The sequence below is a fragment of the Folsomia candida genome, unplaced genomic scaffold, assembly GCF_002217175.1.
Source record: "Folsomia candida strain VU population unplaced genomic scaffold, ASM221717v1 Fcan01_Sc002, whole genome shotgun sequence".
Taxonomy (NCBI): Eukaryota; Metazoa; Arthropoda; class Collembola; order Entomobryomorpha; family Isotomidae; genus Folsomia; species Folsomia candida.
Window position 1 is genome coordinate 5,296,828 of NW_019091194.1, and position 13,443 is coordinate 5,310,270.

Sequence of the window (13,443 nt, forward strand, 5' to 3'; positions counted from 1 at the left end):
CAACTCTGCCAAATTCATAGTCTGTTGTCTGCTCTGATCTGTCCATGCTTCCTGCCTTCTTAGTTTTCATTCGGTTTAGGTTTGTATGCATATTTTAGTTCTGTCTTTCTTCTTTTCCATCTTCCGTAGCATTTAATTAGTAGAGTAGGTAGATGTAGGCTTGTTTGAGGAGGTGTTTATTTTTTAGGTGGTACTGCGGTTTTTGGTGCTAATTTTCTAGTGGGTCATCGACGAGATGACTTCTAACAATTCACATATTCCCAGTGGCACTGGTGGTTAGTATTGCAATAGTATTTCAGTTAACTAATATAAATTAAATATTTAATTGTCTTGTAGATATTGAGCAAGTCTACACTGGTAGTGGCGGAAATAGAAATTTTCTTCGGCCCATACATCCCACGCATAGTCCTGGACAGCCTGGCATTTGTTTAACTCCTGGCATGCTGTATAATCAGCAGCAGCATTGTAAGTTTCGAAATTGAAATTACTTCTCTTGTTGTCGATGCCATATTGATCTTTTTGCTTTCTTTAGCACAACAACAACAACAGCTTAATAATTCTATTGGAAATGCAACTTTTCTTCATCAGCAGCAACAACAACATTCCGTCGTCGCGGCAGCATATGCCCCATACCAGCAACAGTATGCCAACAGCAATAATTCGAATACATTTAACAACAATCCAACCACCAGCAGTAGCAGTAATGCTCCAGGGGGACGATTTGCGGCGATGCGTGGGTCTGGGTCTGGTCTGCTTGGTTCTGGAGATAATGGACTTCTCGGTGCTGGGGGTGAGAGGATGAGCGGTTCCTCGGGAGTCTTATCAGCGGCACAAATGTTGCTCAATGGAGTTCAGTCAGTACAAAATGTGAACGTGAGCAATAATTGCATTCAGATTTCTACTGAGGTTAGAAAAATTTGCATGGATAATTAACGTAAGAAAAAAAATGGAAGGAAAAACTATTTTGTTTATTATTCTACTGTAGTCAAGTACAGGAATTAGAGACGTGTGGAGTTTCAATTTAAGGGAAGAATTTCGCCAAATTCGTTCACTTTCAAGGAATGGTTACAACTATGTAGCGGTCGTGAGTATTTATAATTTTTGTCAGATTGCATATTTTATTCATACTAACAAGGTTCTCGTGTTGAATTAGGATACGGAGTTTCCAGGAGCTCCTGTTCGACCAGTTGGGACATTCGAGTCGCCCTCAGAATACCAATATCAAACTATTCGTGTAAATTGCAACTCTCTACGACTAATTCAGCTTGGCTTCACTCTGCTCGACGAGTGTGGCAATCTTCCACCAGGCGTTTGCACTTGGCAGTTCAACTTTAAATTTAGTTTGTCGTGAGTATGGAATTATGATGTAATGAATTTTGAATAGATGACCAAACTATTCTTAAATTTAATTTTACCAACCTATACGTAGTGACGACATGTATGCGAATGACAGTATTGAACTCTTGCAGTCATCTGGGATTCAGTTTCATCGGATGGAATCTGACGGAATCGATCCTTTCACGTTTTCAGAATTGTTATACAGTTCTGATCTAGTGTTGAATGACGGTGTACGATGGATATCCTTTCATAGGTACGCGTGTGGATGGATATTATTGAGCTATCCCAAAACCTGGTGTTTTGTTACATATTAATATTATCATGTCAAAATTAAAATTAACATACTCGTATTGCAGTGGATACGATTTTGGATACATGTATCGTCTTTTAAGAGATCAGCCAGTTCCACCTGAAGTGGGCGATTTTTTCGACATTTTAAAATTGTTCTTCCCATTTCTTTACGACGTTAAGGCGAGACTTTGTTGTAAATACCATTAATACTGAGATGATGACAGAAGTTTGAAATATGTTATTTTTTTAACAGTACCTCATGAAAAGCTGTCGATCCTTGAAAGGTGGATTGCAAGAATTGGCCGATGAGCTTGGAGTGACTCGTCTTGGTCCGTCCCACCAAGCTGGCAGTGACTCGCTCTTGACTGGTCTGGCTTATTTCAAAATGCGTGAGGTATGTACATATACATATTTCGAGTAAGGTCCGATATATTGTATTTGAAGATTAAATATTCACTTATTAGAACTATCTGCACATTACAGATGTACTTTGAAAATATGATTGATGATGAAATGTACAATGGTCGTCTTTTCGGATTGACTGGCACATACTATCCATCCGATGAAGGGGACACTGTCTTCTATCCTCTCCCTCCTGACGCCGTCGTCATCAATGCAGGAAAGCCATTTGTGGATCCTACTGCTACAAAACCTAGTAGTAGTACTTTTGTTCCAGCAGAAAAAGAGCATCAAGGAGAGTCTCAACCACAAACCGAAAAAAATGAAGCTATTACTTCTACAACCACCACTATCACCACTATTACAAGTGGAGTAGGAAAGTCCAAAAAGATTAATACTGAAGAAAAACCAAAGGAACATTAAGTTATGGAAATTTAAATTGAAACGAAAGGTCTTGGTCAGGGGCCAAGTCGAACGAAATAATATTTATATCCTGACTGAAATGTACTGAAAACTAGTGAAAACTACAATCCAAATATTGTAAGCAATAAGTCTTATCTCGTATATAGGAAACCCGTCCAAATAGCAAAAAAGATTGATAATCAATCTGGTCAAACATACTTAGCTGTGCTAAACCAAACTTTCAAGAGCTTTCAATTATTGTTATTTAACTATTATTATAATTATTGTCACATTTCTTTATTCAAGTCAGTAAATATGTGTGTTCGATTATTATTAGGCGTTCCTCAACTGCCGGTTAAGTCATTACAAATTATATTTTTTGTCAATCTCAATATTGAGTATTATTTTTGTATTATTACATCCAATTAATTCATGGTCAATTAAGACTGATTATCATTAGTAGTAACTAAAAGTCTGAAATACTGTATGCAACAAGATTGCCTAAGACGTAAATTATTTAAATAAGACAACTAGTTTTTCATGAAATCGTTAAAACTAATTTATGTAAAAAGTATTTTTCACAAATTTTGTACTAACGATGAGTTTAATTCCAAAGCTATCACAGTAGTCGGTGCTAAAATGTATCAAATCTAACGAATGAGCTTAGATTTATCTGGTTCATATATTTTGTTACTATAAATTAATTATGTACAGGACTTTGAAACCTGCAAAGTGATAATTCAATCTTGCAATATGAATAAAGGCCTCATAAAATTTACTGGCGCTTTTCATAATCAAGGGTACATACATAACACAGCTTTCTTCTATCAAATTTGTTGCAAAGCTATTTATTCTAAGTATATATATTGTCTAATTGCATATGTACTAAAGTCTCATTTTTCAGTTTTTATGATTATACTTTAAGGTACAAAACTTGAATGCATACAATTTCATTGGTCACTGTGAATTTAAATATGAATATGAAAAAAATATTTCAGATTCAGGCTAAACTTTCCTACTTCAAATATTACAAAATATAAGAATTTGAGCGTCCAATCAATGGAATAGAATTAGACTGATTGATTATCTTCACGTGCTTGACTTGGACAATTTGTCTTTCCATAGTTTCTCCAAACTATCCAGCTCTTCTGTCATAACACGTTTGAAGTTGGAATCGATAGGATACAATTCAAAAGCAGGTGGTTTACTCCCATTCTCCAACTCAGATTTCTTAGTAACTTTTAACCATCTGCGCCAGCGAGCAAGGAAACTGTGGATAAAATTGGTCACAAGTCTAGATTTTGTTATAGTTTTTTTAACAAGGTGGTATTCTTAAATGTCAAACTTACATGGGCACTTGCAGACGATAGAAATCATTGATCTGTTCAGTAAATGGCTCCATTCCGAAGGTAATCTGATTTATCATCATTTTAACGATCAGTGGCATCAGCACAGTGTTATAGTTCCGACGTTGTACGTTTGAGCTGTCGGCATTGAACTGGTTGACCTCATATCCTGGTTCATTATGGAAAGGTTCCTTAACCAGTATAAGTCCTGGATATCATTTGCAAAAAATTAATCGTAAATAGCAGAAACAAAGCATATTGTTATAATAAGATAATTTAGTGCTTACCCTGAATTGATATCAAGATTTGAACAATGTTAGAATCCTTTGTCCACTTTTCACGCTCATCTCTTCCTTCCCATGTCCCAAGTAAAGATACACAAACCTTTCCTTCGGCATAAAGGTTCGGATTAAGTCTACCTGCTCTGAAAGCATGAAAGTGAAACTTTGGCGGAACATTTGGATAATTGGACGGCAGATAAGCGTCAAAAAGATACAGGCTATTTTCATAGGGCGTCTCCTCTGGACCACGAATAACAAAGGAAAGTAGGTCCATTCTGTCTTCAAAACATCTTGACAATATGCCCATTTCCGCTTTTGTCTCAGTGGAGCAAATTCTCTTGAGCCGGTCAAATTCTTCCGCTACGGATTTTTTGAAACTTGCCCCGTGATCCGGTTTAAATTCAGTCGATCGGGAATAATGATGAGAAACGGGATGATGTTCGAGGAGGGCAATGGTCTCGGCAAAAATTTTCTCTAATGGGTCGGTGACACCAATATTACCCTCAGTTTTAGTTAAATCAATCATTTCCACCTCGGAAGATTGAGCGTCATTATTAATTCCGAGTACAGCATGTGCGTTTGCAACGATTTCTTTGACGGCAGAACTGACAAGCTGAATTAGAACATCGTTGCCTTTCAGATAGGATAGACGGCCATCAACACCAATCGGGTGGGAAAGGTGCGCAGTGAGCGCGTTATAAGCAGTGTGAGTGAAGGGTTGAGATGCGCGGACGCAGATAGCCCTGTAATTGTGCAACGAGTGGACTTGGGTATTTAACCGATGAGTTGAATTGCAATATTTTTACTTCACTCACTTGTATTGGTTGAAAATAAAATCGAATTCTTTCAACGAAACTGCAAAATCTTTTTCTGACTTTGACGCATTTTTCCAGACTAGATCCACTTTGTTATCCAGCATTTCCAACACGCTACGAACCTTCATTTCAAACTCGATACTTGAATCACTGTCCACCACTAAAATCAAACAGAACACACCAAAATATGAGCGTCACTTGAAAAACATTTAAAAACTGAAATCTTCAATATTATTAAATGCAATAAGTAAAAACCTCACCGTGACTTTTGACACACTCCAGGTCAAATCCTTTTGCCGAGTAGATAGCACAAATTTGAGGCCATATCCACTCCTCCTTGTAATTAGAACCTCCTTCCAAGAACCTAAAGTAAAAATCAATAAAAATTAATTAATAAAGGGTATTGGGACTCTGTTAATTAAGTATGTTGTATGTAAATACTCGTTACCCACCTCACGTTAACTTTACCCAAGAGGTTTGTCCTCATAACATTCCCAATTCGTATCTTATTACCACCAGGGCTTTCCTCATTTACGACAACAATAGTGTTGCTTTCGTTGAAATACTGAAAAACAGGGTGCCGTTCCACAAATTTTACTGAAGCTGAAAGACGGAGATCCGCTGCAACGATGGAGGCCTGGTCCGCTACAACTTTTCCTGGAATCTGTTAATAATATTACCTATTAATATTAAAATAATGCAACTACAAAATGTTATTTTAATCACAAGGTGTTGGAGTATTCGTCAGTTAAAGCGATAAAAAAATTCAAATAATTTATTTCTGGCATTTGGCGTCTTAGCGTACCTCAGTATCGAGAACTCTGACGACCAAGCTTTTCACCCCAGTACTTGTAAATTCTTGGCGGAGGACCACGCAATAAGTCTTGTCGACTGGATACGGTAGGTGTCGAGAAGTTATAAAATCGCCAGGACATGGCTCGGCATCATTGAATATTGTGTCGTCAGTTATTTCAAGATCGAGGGAGGAAGATGGAAGCTCTGATGTATTGTCCTGCGACGAATAATAATAATAATAATAATAAATTACTAATTAATTTAATTTCAATGTCCTGCAAAGGTTGGCTAACCTCCCACACAATATCTGGAATTGTTGAAATATGTGCAATCTCAACTAAAACAAACTGCTCAACCTCGTCACCACTGCCTCCCTCTTTTCTTTCATTGTCAATGCATCCTTGTACGTTCTCTTTATTATCGTCCCCACCACCAGAAGCACCAACGCCGATTAGTTCATCCCCAGCATTCCTATTATATGCTCTCCAATATTTGCTACGCACAGATTTCTCATACTCCAATCCAGACCTTAGCTGCGTCGCCATCTTGGTAGAAATGTTCTGTGCTGCAAACTTCTTCTGCCAAGCGTCCCATCGGAGATATTCGTCTGAAAACTTTCTTGCTCGAATCCGACCCAAGTTTCCAACTTCAAATGAAAAGGATGCATCATCAACTGAAACATTTTCTTTAACAAGTTGTAACTGACGCCCTTCTTTGAATTCTTGTCTTGGCTTATCGGGAAAACTTGGATCGATTTGATGAAGCCATTGAACTTTGACGCTTTCCACTTGAAGATCTCGGATAAACCCTATTCCTTTTGCCTTCTTGGCAAATGGTTCTCCCTCGGTGTCTGTTTCTTGTGGGGGGGAGATCACTGAAAGCGAGTCTGAAGCTTCTTGTGGTTTACGTTTAATAAGTATTCCTCCATTCAAACAAAAGTTGGCTACTGTTTCATTTATCCAGTGTGTCTCGAGACGGAACTGACCAGTTGGAAGGACAGTGTTGAGATCATACAATGAAAGAGAGCCATCACTAAGACGAATAGAAACTTTCCTCTCGCATAATTGGACGATTCCAAGCCATCCATTATAGTGGACCACAGACTTTTGTGTAAACTCCTAAATTAAAAATAAAATAAAAAATAAATAAATAAAAAATACTTATGAAAATGAAAGTAGTCAAGCTTTGATGAACTTATTGTATCACTTCTGCCAACCCTTACTTTCAAGTGTGAAAATTCTTCAATATTTACAGCCTGTAGGACCGAATTTGTTCCAAGAATGCGCACATCTGCCTTATGCAAGACAGCGCGACACATTCCACGCTTTTCCCCCATTCGTACTCGAGACCCTTTGTAAATTGCACGGTCAGTTGGAATCAACTGAAAAAGCAGAGTAGAAATGAAATCTTATCTTGGCTTTAAATATTCGTCACACTAAAATTAAATAGTGTGCATATATTTAAATAGAACTATACAAAGACTTACGTCCCTGCCACTCGCCTCTGCATCGACAGACATGCTTGGATCATGAATCCATTTAACTACCCACGTTTCATCATCCTTGTTTGAGGACTTATCCTCGGAAGCAGATTGTTTGTCCTTTTTATATTGAATAGTACCGAATACTAGTTCGTCTTCAACTAAACGACAAACTTCATCCCCTACTTTTAATCTACTTCGCCCATCAGTCTCCAGATTCTTGTTCGCCGATGTCCCAGGCTGAAGCACGGCGTCCATCGTGGTGATGGATCAATCCAAACGTGGCGCAAATGAATATCTTCAATATATGCGCAATGCGCCACACTAAATTAACAAAACACCGAAATAAATTAATATGCAATTTGTATCTTCGTCCATTAAACTGATGCAACCTGTATGAATGCCGTCGCTTTGTTGATGGCCGAGAGGATGACTGGAAAAGAAGATGAGTCCTATCAGATTGTCTTGTCAATTCATAAAACTATCTCAGACAACGTAGTATAAAACAATTTACAAGTTTTCCACGACTGATCGTGTGGATTGTCAATTATTGCAATGCAACGAAAATCGCTCGACTTCTCCAGCCGCACTTCACTTCCCGGACAAATTGAGAAACTTTGTTTTTGTCACAGTCAACTGTGTTTTCTTTTTCATAGAAAGTCAAATAAAAGTTGACAACAAGATGCAAACATGGGTTGCCAAGATATTTATTGCGTACGTATTTCATGAATACTTTTTAATTAACCTTATAAAAACTAATTAATTTTGACCTGGATACCATTTAAAAACGGAATTAACCATTTAATCTGTGAAAGTGGCATATGTCGCTTTGGCGACTTGTCCATAATTCGTGACAAAGGCATATGTCATCGTCAAAATCCGCTCCATAACCCGTGACGACGACATATGTTGCCACAGAAAACCTTACCTTAATTCGTGACGTAGACGTTTGTCGTTCCCTGGCAAATTCGCCATAATTCGTGACGTTGACATTTGTTTTTAGCCCGAACCAGGGCTTATGTAATTGTCATGTCCGTCCGTCCGTCTGTCTTTCTTTCGACAACTCTGGAACGAGTTGGCCGATTGACTTGAAATTTTTACCAGATGCATATTGGACAAAGTTAGGAACCGAGTTCGAAGATGGGCAAAATCGGTCCACTGGTTGACCCGTAGGGGTCATCTGGGTGGTTGGGAATTATGCACCAAAATTTCGAAATTGTCGTAGAAAGCTCAAATTTGGTGCAGAGGAGTAAATGGGTCCTAAAGGAAGGATATGAACTCAAATTCGAAAAATTTATCTTGAGGGACCCTATGGGGTGACCCCTACCGATTTTTCAAAGTCGTCATATCTAACTTAAATTTGGTGGATAGGTTGCTTATGGGGCCTAAAGGAAGAATATGAAATGAAATTGGTAGAATTTTCATCTGGAAGGGTGGGTGACCCACTAACCCATACTGATTTTTCAAAATCGTCATATCGTTCTGAAATTTGGCATTTAGTTTTCTTATCGCTCTTCATGGAAGAATATACATTGGAATCTGGAAAATTTTCATCTGGAAGGACCCTATGGGGTGACCCCCACCAATTTTCAGGGATTAACATGGAAAGCTGAAATTAGGACCAGAGATCTTTACTGCCTTCTCATGAAATAATAGGAAGTTAAATATGAACACAAATTTGCAGAGGGACACTAGGGGGTGGTCCACACCGATTTCTTAAAATTGATATAATCAGCTGAAATAATTTAGTATGGAGTCGAGAAATAACTTAGGATTAACATTTACCCTATAGAGTACCTCAAGATAAAAATCTATTTAATTCTACGTTATATTCCTCCATTGCTAGTCATTATAAACTTTCACGCAAATTTTTAATTTTCGTTACCCTTGACCCCCAACACCCATATGACCCCTACCGGCCAACCACTTGACCGATCGAACCAGTCTTCGAACTCGAGTTGTGTATTTGGATGGTCTATATGTGTGGAAAATATCAAGTCGATCGGATAATTTTAAAAAGAGTTATCATTGTACAGATGGACAACACGGGTACATAAGCCTTGGGTCGGGCTAAAAATTAAAATTTTTTATGAAAATGTTGTCACGGAGTAACATATTTGACTGGCATTTTTGGTTACGAATAATGATCCCTTAGAAATAAAGCTCCCTCACGAATTAAGGTAACTCTACTGTCGCCTGGTGACACGAATTATGGACATCTTGACTTTTACTTGTCCTCTTTAAATGGTTAAAAATAGTTTCTATTGCATTTGGGGGCGGATTTACTGGGGGGCAGAATACCATTGAGACCGACTTGTGGGGCGGTGATAAAATCAGTTGGGGACTGAATTAATGCAAACCGATTTTGAATATTCTACTGATGCAGTTATGATTTATTAGAGACCTGGAACTGATTCGACAACAAAAATTAGAACATAATACATTTTTAACATGAAATTGCAACTGAACCAAATGAACACACGATATTAATTTTGATAAAAAGATCGGATTTGATTTTGATAGTACTACAAAAATAAACTAAACGAATAAATCGTCATCATTCATGTCATCAATTTGATGACACTGATTTTGGGATGCATTTTATATTTTAAACAAGTTATTAGCTATAATTTTGTCCTTCAGTGTTCTGTGACTTGTTCCGATCGGTGGTGACACTATTGCGAATATATTAGCTAAAGAGAACGTTGTGATAATTTTAAAAAAATATGAACTGTATCATATTTACAACATGATACAGGTCAGAGGTCAACGCCGACCAATTTATTAGCGGCGCCAATGTTGGATAATTTTTCGGGGGCGCGGCGTGACCTCTGATGCACTTCCTCCGAGTTCCTCCCCCCACTACAACTACAACTCTAAACTCTAAAAAAATTAGTTCAGGCTTGAAGAAAAACCAACGACAAATAAGGAGGAAAGAATGGAACTGAGAAAATTTTCTCGGTCATTTTATTTTTATTTTTTCCTACACCTTATTGATGTAGCCCGGTCTCAACGGAATTCTGTAACCATACACCTTATTGGTGGAATCCGTCGCCAACGAGAAAAAGTTGGCCTACACCTTATTGGTGTAGTCCGTCGCCAAGAGATCGAAATCGCCCTCCACCTTATTGGTGGAATCCGTTTTTAAAAGGTTAAATACACTTCGGCTAATTACTGCGTTGTTATCAATTTTGCATTTAAATCAAGTTCAGTGCAAAAATTTCTTGAAATCGAAGTGAGATTCAAATGAATGAATGATTCCTGACCCAAGATTCCTAGATCCTTTACTAAAAAAGAAGGAATCATGGTCAGGAATCTTGTTCCTGACCAAAAATAAAATATGCACAAACTAATTCCAGACGTCATCCGTCCCTTCTAATATTAAAGATTCTGCATAAGAAGGGGGAGGTGTGTCGCTGAAATCGCTGTCGTCGAAATCCAGGCTGACATTAGTTGAGTAGTTATCGCTGACGACAGATTCGTAATCGGGGACCATCCAAATGGAATGGTCGGTTCGAATCGAGGTCTGGCTGGATGTTCTACATGTTCTGATATTGTTTGGATCCTCATCTGGTGGGGGTGGTGGTGGCGGATCGGTTTGCCTGCATTTTGAAATTGTGTGTCTAATCCAGACAAAGAACTGAAAAAATTGAACATAATTAATGATAGACACAAGTTATTACGAGTTAGATCTGATTTGATGAACTCACATTGTAGCCAACTAGGAAAAGTGTAATAATGCCAAATATAATACAAATAACCTCAAACACTTCCATCGTTAGTAGTAGACTTAATTTACCTGGCAATTGGGCGTGTGAATGGAAGTCGAATTGTATCATCCTAAAAATTGGATTGGGTTTGTGTAAGCTAAGATGACACTAAATTTAACGCAAAAATTAACACGCATGTACATATTTACTTATGTAGATATATGAATGTCATGGGTAGAGATAAGGATTCGACAGAGTCATAAATACAGACGATTGCATATCGTAAACTGGAAACTAAAAGCTGAAGTTCAAATTGTTAAATCACCTCTTAAAACAAAATAAGTGCCAACCGGCAACGCAAACGATTGCGGCCACGTTATCAGGATGTTTTAAAACAGGGTTGGACGATGTGGAGAATTGATTGGAATATACATATTGATTAACAAGAGGTACTTACATATAACAATTTCAGGTTTCGTCACTGCTTAGCTTTATTAGTTTGAAATTAAGCTGGGAATTACATGTTATGTTGATAAATATGTTTGGAAGTGCTTAATTAGTAAGCCGTGGTTCCTCTTATAAAATGCTAAAAACTATGAATCTTCACCAGAAAATAACCAATGCTCTCTTCCTTTATTCAAATTAGTTCACAAACAAATACGGCTGTCTAGTTACATAAGTGTAATGCCACTATTAATTTCTAAAGGTTAATCAAGTCAAATAAGTGGAAACCCGTATATGAATTGCACTATAAAGATATAACTAATTTTGTGGATATATTTATTATTAGGTGTGTACTCTAGTCCAAGAAATCATCGCTGACTTTTGGTTTTTTCCCTTTGCAAGCAACTTTGAACGCGTCGTCCATGCAATCATCAAATTTTTGCCATTCTGGGCATTCCTCAGTATTTTCTGTTGGCCTTGTATATGCAGGATCTAAATGAGAAAAAGTGAGAAATTTGCAATCAATTTTCAGGTTGATGGCTTGCGAAACATAACTTACTAGGCTTCGCACAACCGTCTACAGCTACAACGATGGATTGCTTTGCGTTTTCATTGGCTTTACTAACGCTTAACTCTTTGGCTTTACCCTTCAGCCATTTCGTGTCAAGTTTATTGTTCACAATAAATCCGTCATAATTGTAGGCCAAACAAAGTTTGGCACACTGCATGGGATAGAAAATACATATAAGATGAGCAGACCTCATATTGAAATTACTTAAAACCAGAAAGTTATATCTGCTCGTACATATTCATCGGTGATATCCAAGCATTTTGTGGCAGCAGCAATGGCGTTGGGAATCCAGTCAATGGGGAGGGCAGGGGTTTCTCCATTGCAGGTCGAGTGTTCTTCAATAAATTTGTTGACATCGAACTTCTTCTTCTTCTTGCCACATTCCTAAGTAATAATTAACAAAAAATAATTTTATTAGTGCTCTATATTGGCGAATAGGATAAAATGATAGTATTGAGATTGTAGATATTTACGGAATTTTGAACAATGGATAGCACCACAAAGAAAAAAATGGAAACTCTCCTCATGGACAACATGTTGCTGGAAAAGTTGTTTCAGGTCCAATACGAGTGTAAGAAGTGACAAGGCAATCAATCAGAGCCTATGTACATATATACATATTTTGCAAATAACGAAACACTTTGAATAATTGAAAACGTCATAAATTAAAAACAATGGGAGGTTATAAAGGGCTTGGAAGAATGTATACGCAGGAAACGTGTCTCTGGAAAATAGACCTTGATTTACGAGAAACTCGTAAATATAATGCTTAATTAAATAATTCCAAGTTATTGGACCCTACGTAACTTTTTGGTTTGCAAACCAAACGTTTGGGTTTACATCACGCATCTATAGGTTTTGGATGTCGTTCGAAAAGACGTAATCGCTGTGCTTAAATTTTGTGACATGAAAATTACATTTATTCATATAGATATGTTCTTAAAATTTAGTGCATTTCTTCATGGTATGTACTACGTTCCATTATGATTTATTAGAAATGACATGATTCGAGTAGATGACGAGTGATCGATAAACGGTTTGGAAGAAAGAGTTTTTACGATATCAGTATTGGGACTTGCTGCAGTGATATGGGCGATAATTTTTTATTGCTTATATGGTAGTTTTACTTATCAAGAATTGGAGAACAATTATAATGAGCGTTCATTCTTATTGTTCTAATTGAATTGAGCGTGTACCAGTGTACACTCAATTCTAAATACAATTAAAAGAATTTGAACAATGTGCGAATAAGCACATATACTTATTTAATCGTTTAAAAAAGCATGTGCCGCTACATCTGAGCAAAATAGTACGCAGGCACATTACTCGTGTCAATGAGCACGTTCATGGATGCTATCATGAACTCGTTGCCAATTCAACCTTGCCAATTTGGGGTCATTTAAAAATTGTACAGTGTAATGCTGGCACGTACACACTACTATTTATAAGTACACATTTATGCATAGATTTATGTTTTTCGATCGTAATTCTGCTTACATATGTCTCAAAATTAAGCGTGCATATACCAATTTCCAGCCTCTTTATACGTCATACGCGCAGGAAAATACATA

At 37.4% G+C, this 13,443-nt stretch overlaps 3 protein-coding genes across 3 annotated transcripts; 1 reads left to right on the top strand and 2 right to left on the bottom strand.

The window, feature by feature from the left end:
• The first annotated feature begins 77 nt into the window (after positions 1-77).
• LOC110843238 (CCR4-NOT transcription complex subunit 8) lies at positions 78-3,224 on the top strand. Its single transcript, XM_022089199.2, has 9 exons — positions 78-275; positions 337-465; positions 533-906; positions 986-1,084; positions 1,154-1,347; positions 1,430-1,591; positions 1,695-1,809; positions 1,883-2,023; positions 2,113-3,224. The coding sequence occupies exons 1-9, from the start codon at positions 236-238 to the stop codon at positions 2,449-2,451; spliced, it is 1,593 nt and encodes a 530-aa protein (XP_021944891.1). The 5' UTR covers positions 78-235; the 3' UTR covers positions 2,452-3,224.
• Positions 2,835-7,733, bottom strand: LOC110843239. Its single transcript, XM_022089200.2, has 11 exons — positions 7,540-7,733; positions 7,154-7,471; positions 6,890-7,048; positions 5,961-6,785; positions 5,678-5,884; positions 5,325-5,536; positions 5,133-5,236; positions 4,873-5,032; positions 4,064-4,800; positions 3,780-3,984; positions 2,835-3,700 (listed from the first exon to the last, which is right to left on the bottom strand). The coding sequence occupies exons 2-11, from the start codon at positions 7,403-7,405 to the stop codon at positions 3,520-3,522; spliced, it is 3,042 nt and encodes a 1,013-aa protein (XP_021944892.2). The 5' UTR covers positions 7,406-7,471; positions 7,540-7,733; the 3' UTR covers positions 2,835-3,519.
• Positions 7,734-11,398: 3,665 nt separating this feature from the next.
• On the bottom strand, positions 11,399-13,111 carry LOC118434573. Its single transcript, XM_035848371.1, has 4 exons — positions 12,346-13,111; positions 12,107-12,256; positions 11,861-12,023; positions 11,399-11,793 (listed from the first exon to the last, which is right to left on the bottom strand). Exons 1-4 carry the CDS (start codon positions 12,406-12,408, stop codon positions 11,657-11,659), a joined length of 513 nt encoding a protein of 170 aa, XP_035704264.1. The 5' UTR covers positions 12,409-13,111; the 3' UTR covers positions 11,399-11,656.
• Between the last annotated feature and the right edge of the window lie 332 nt (positions 13,112-13,443).

Bases quoted from the DNA above. Each gene is read 5' to 3' on its own strand.
- LOC110843238 (XM_022089199.2), top strand. From the start codon at position 236: ATGACTTCTAACAATTCACATATTCCCAGTGGCACTGGTG. The intron at 466-532 runs GTAAGTTTCGAA...TGCTTTCTTTAG, and splicing joins GTATAATCAGCAGCAGCATT to CACAACAACAACAACAGCTT. The intron at 1,592-1,694 runs GTACGCGTGTGG...CTCGTATTGCAG, and splicing joins CGATGGATATCCTTTCATAG to TGGATACGATTTTGGATACA.
- LOC110843239 (XM_022089200.2), bottom strand. From the start codon at position 7,405: ATGGACGCCGTGCTTCAGCCTGGGACATCGGCGAACAAGAATCTGGAG. The intron at 5,537-5,677 runs GTACGCTAAGAC...TATTATTAACAG, and splicing joins TCAGAGTTCTCGATACTGAG to ATTCCAGGAAAAGTTGTAGC. The intron at 3,701-3,779 runs GTAAGTTTGACA...TTTTATCCACAG, and splicing joins TATCGTCTGCAAGTGCCCAT to TTTCCTTGCTCGCTGGCGCA.
- LOC118434573 (XM_035848371.1), bottom strand. From the start codon at position 12,408: ATGTTGTCCATGAGGAGAGTTTCCATTTTTTTCTTTGTGGTGCTATCC. The intron at 12,024-12,106 runs GTACGAGCAGAT...TATCCCATGCAG, and splicing joins TGGATATCACCGATGAATAT to TGTGCCAAACTTTGTTTGGC. The intron at 11,794-11,860 runs GTAAGTTATGTT...TTTCTCATTTAG, and splicing joins AGACGGTTGTGCGAAGCCTA to ATCCTGCATATACAAGGCCA.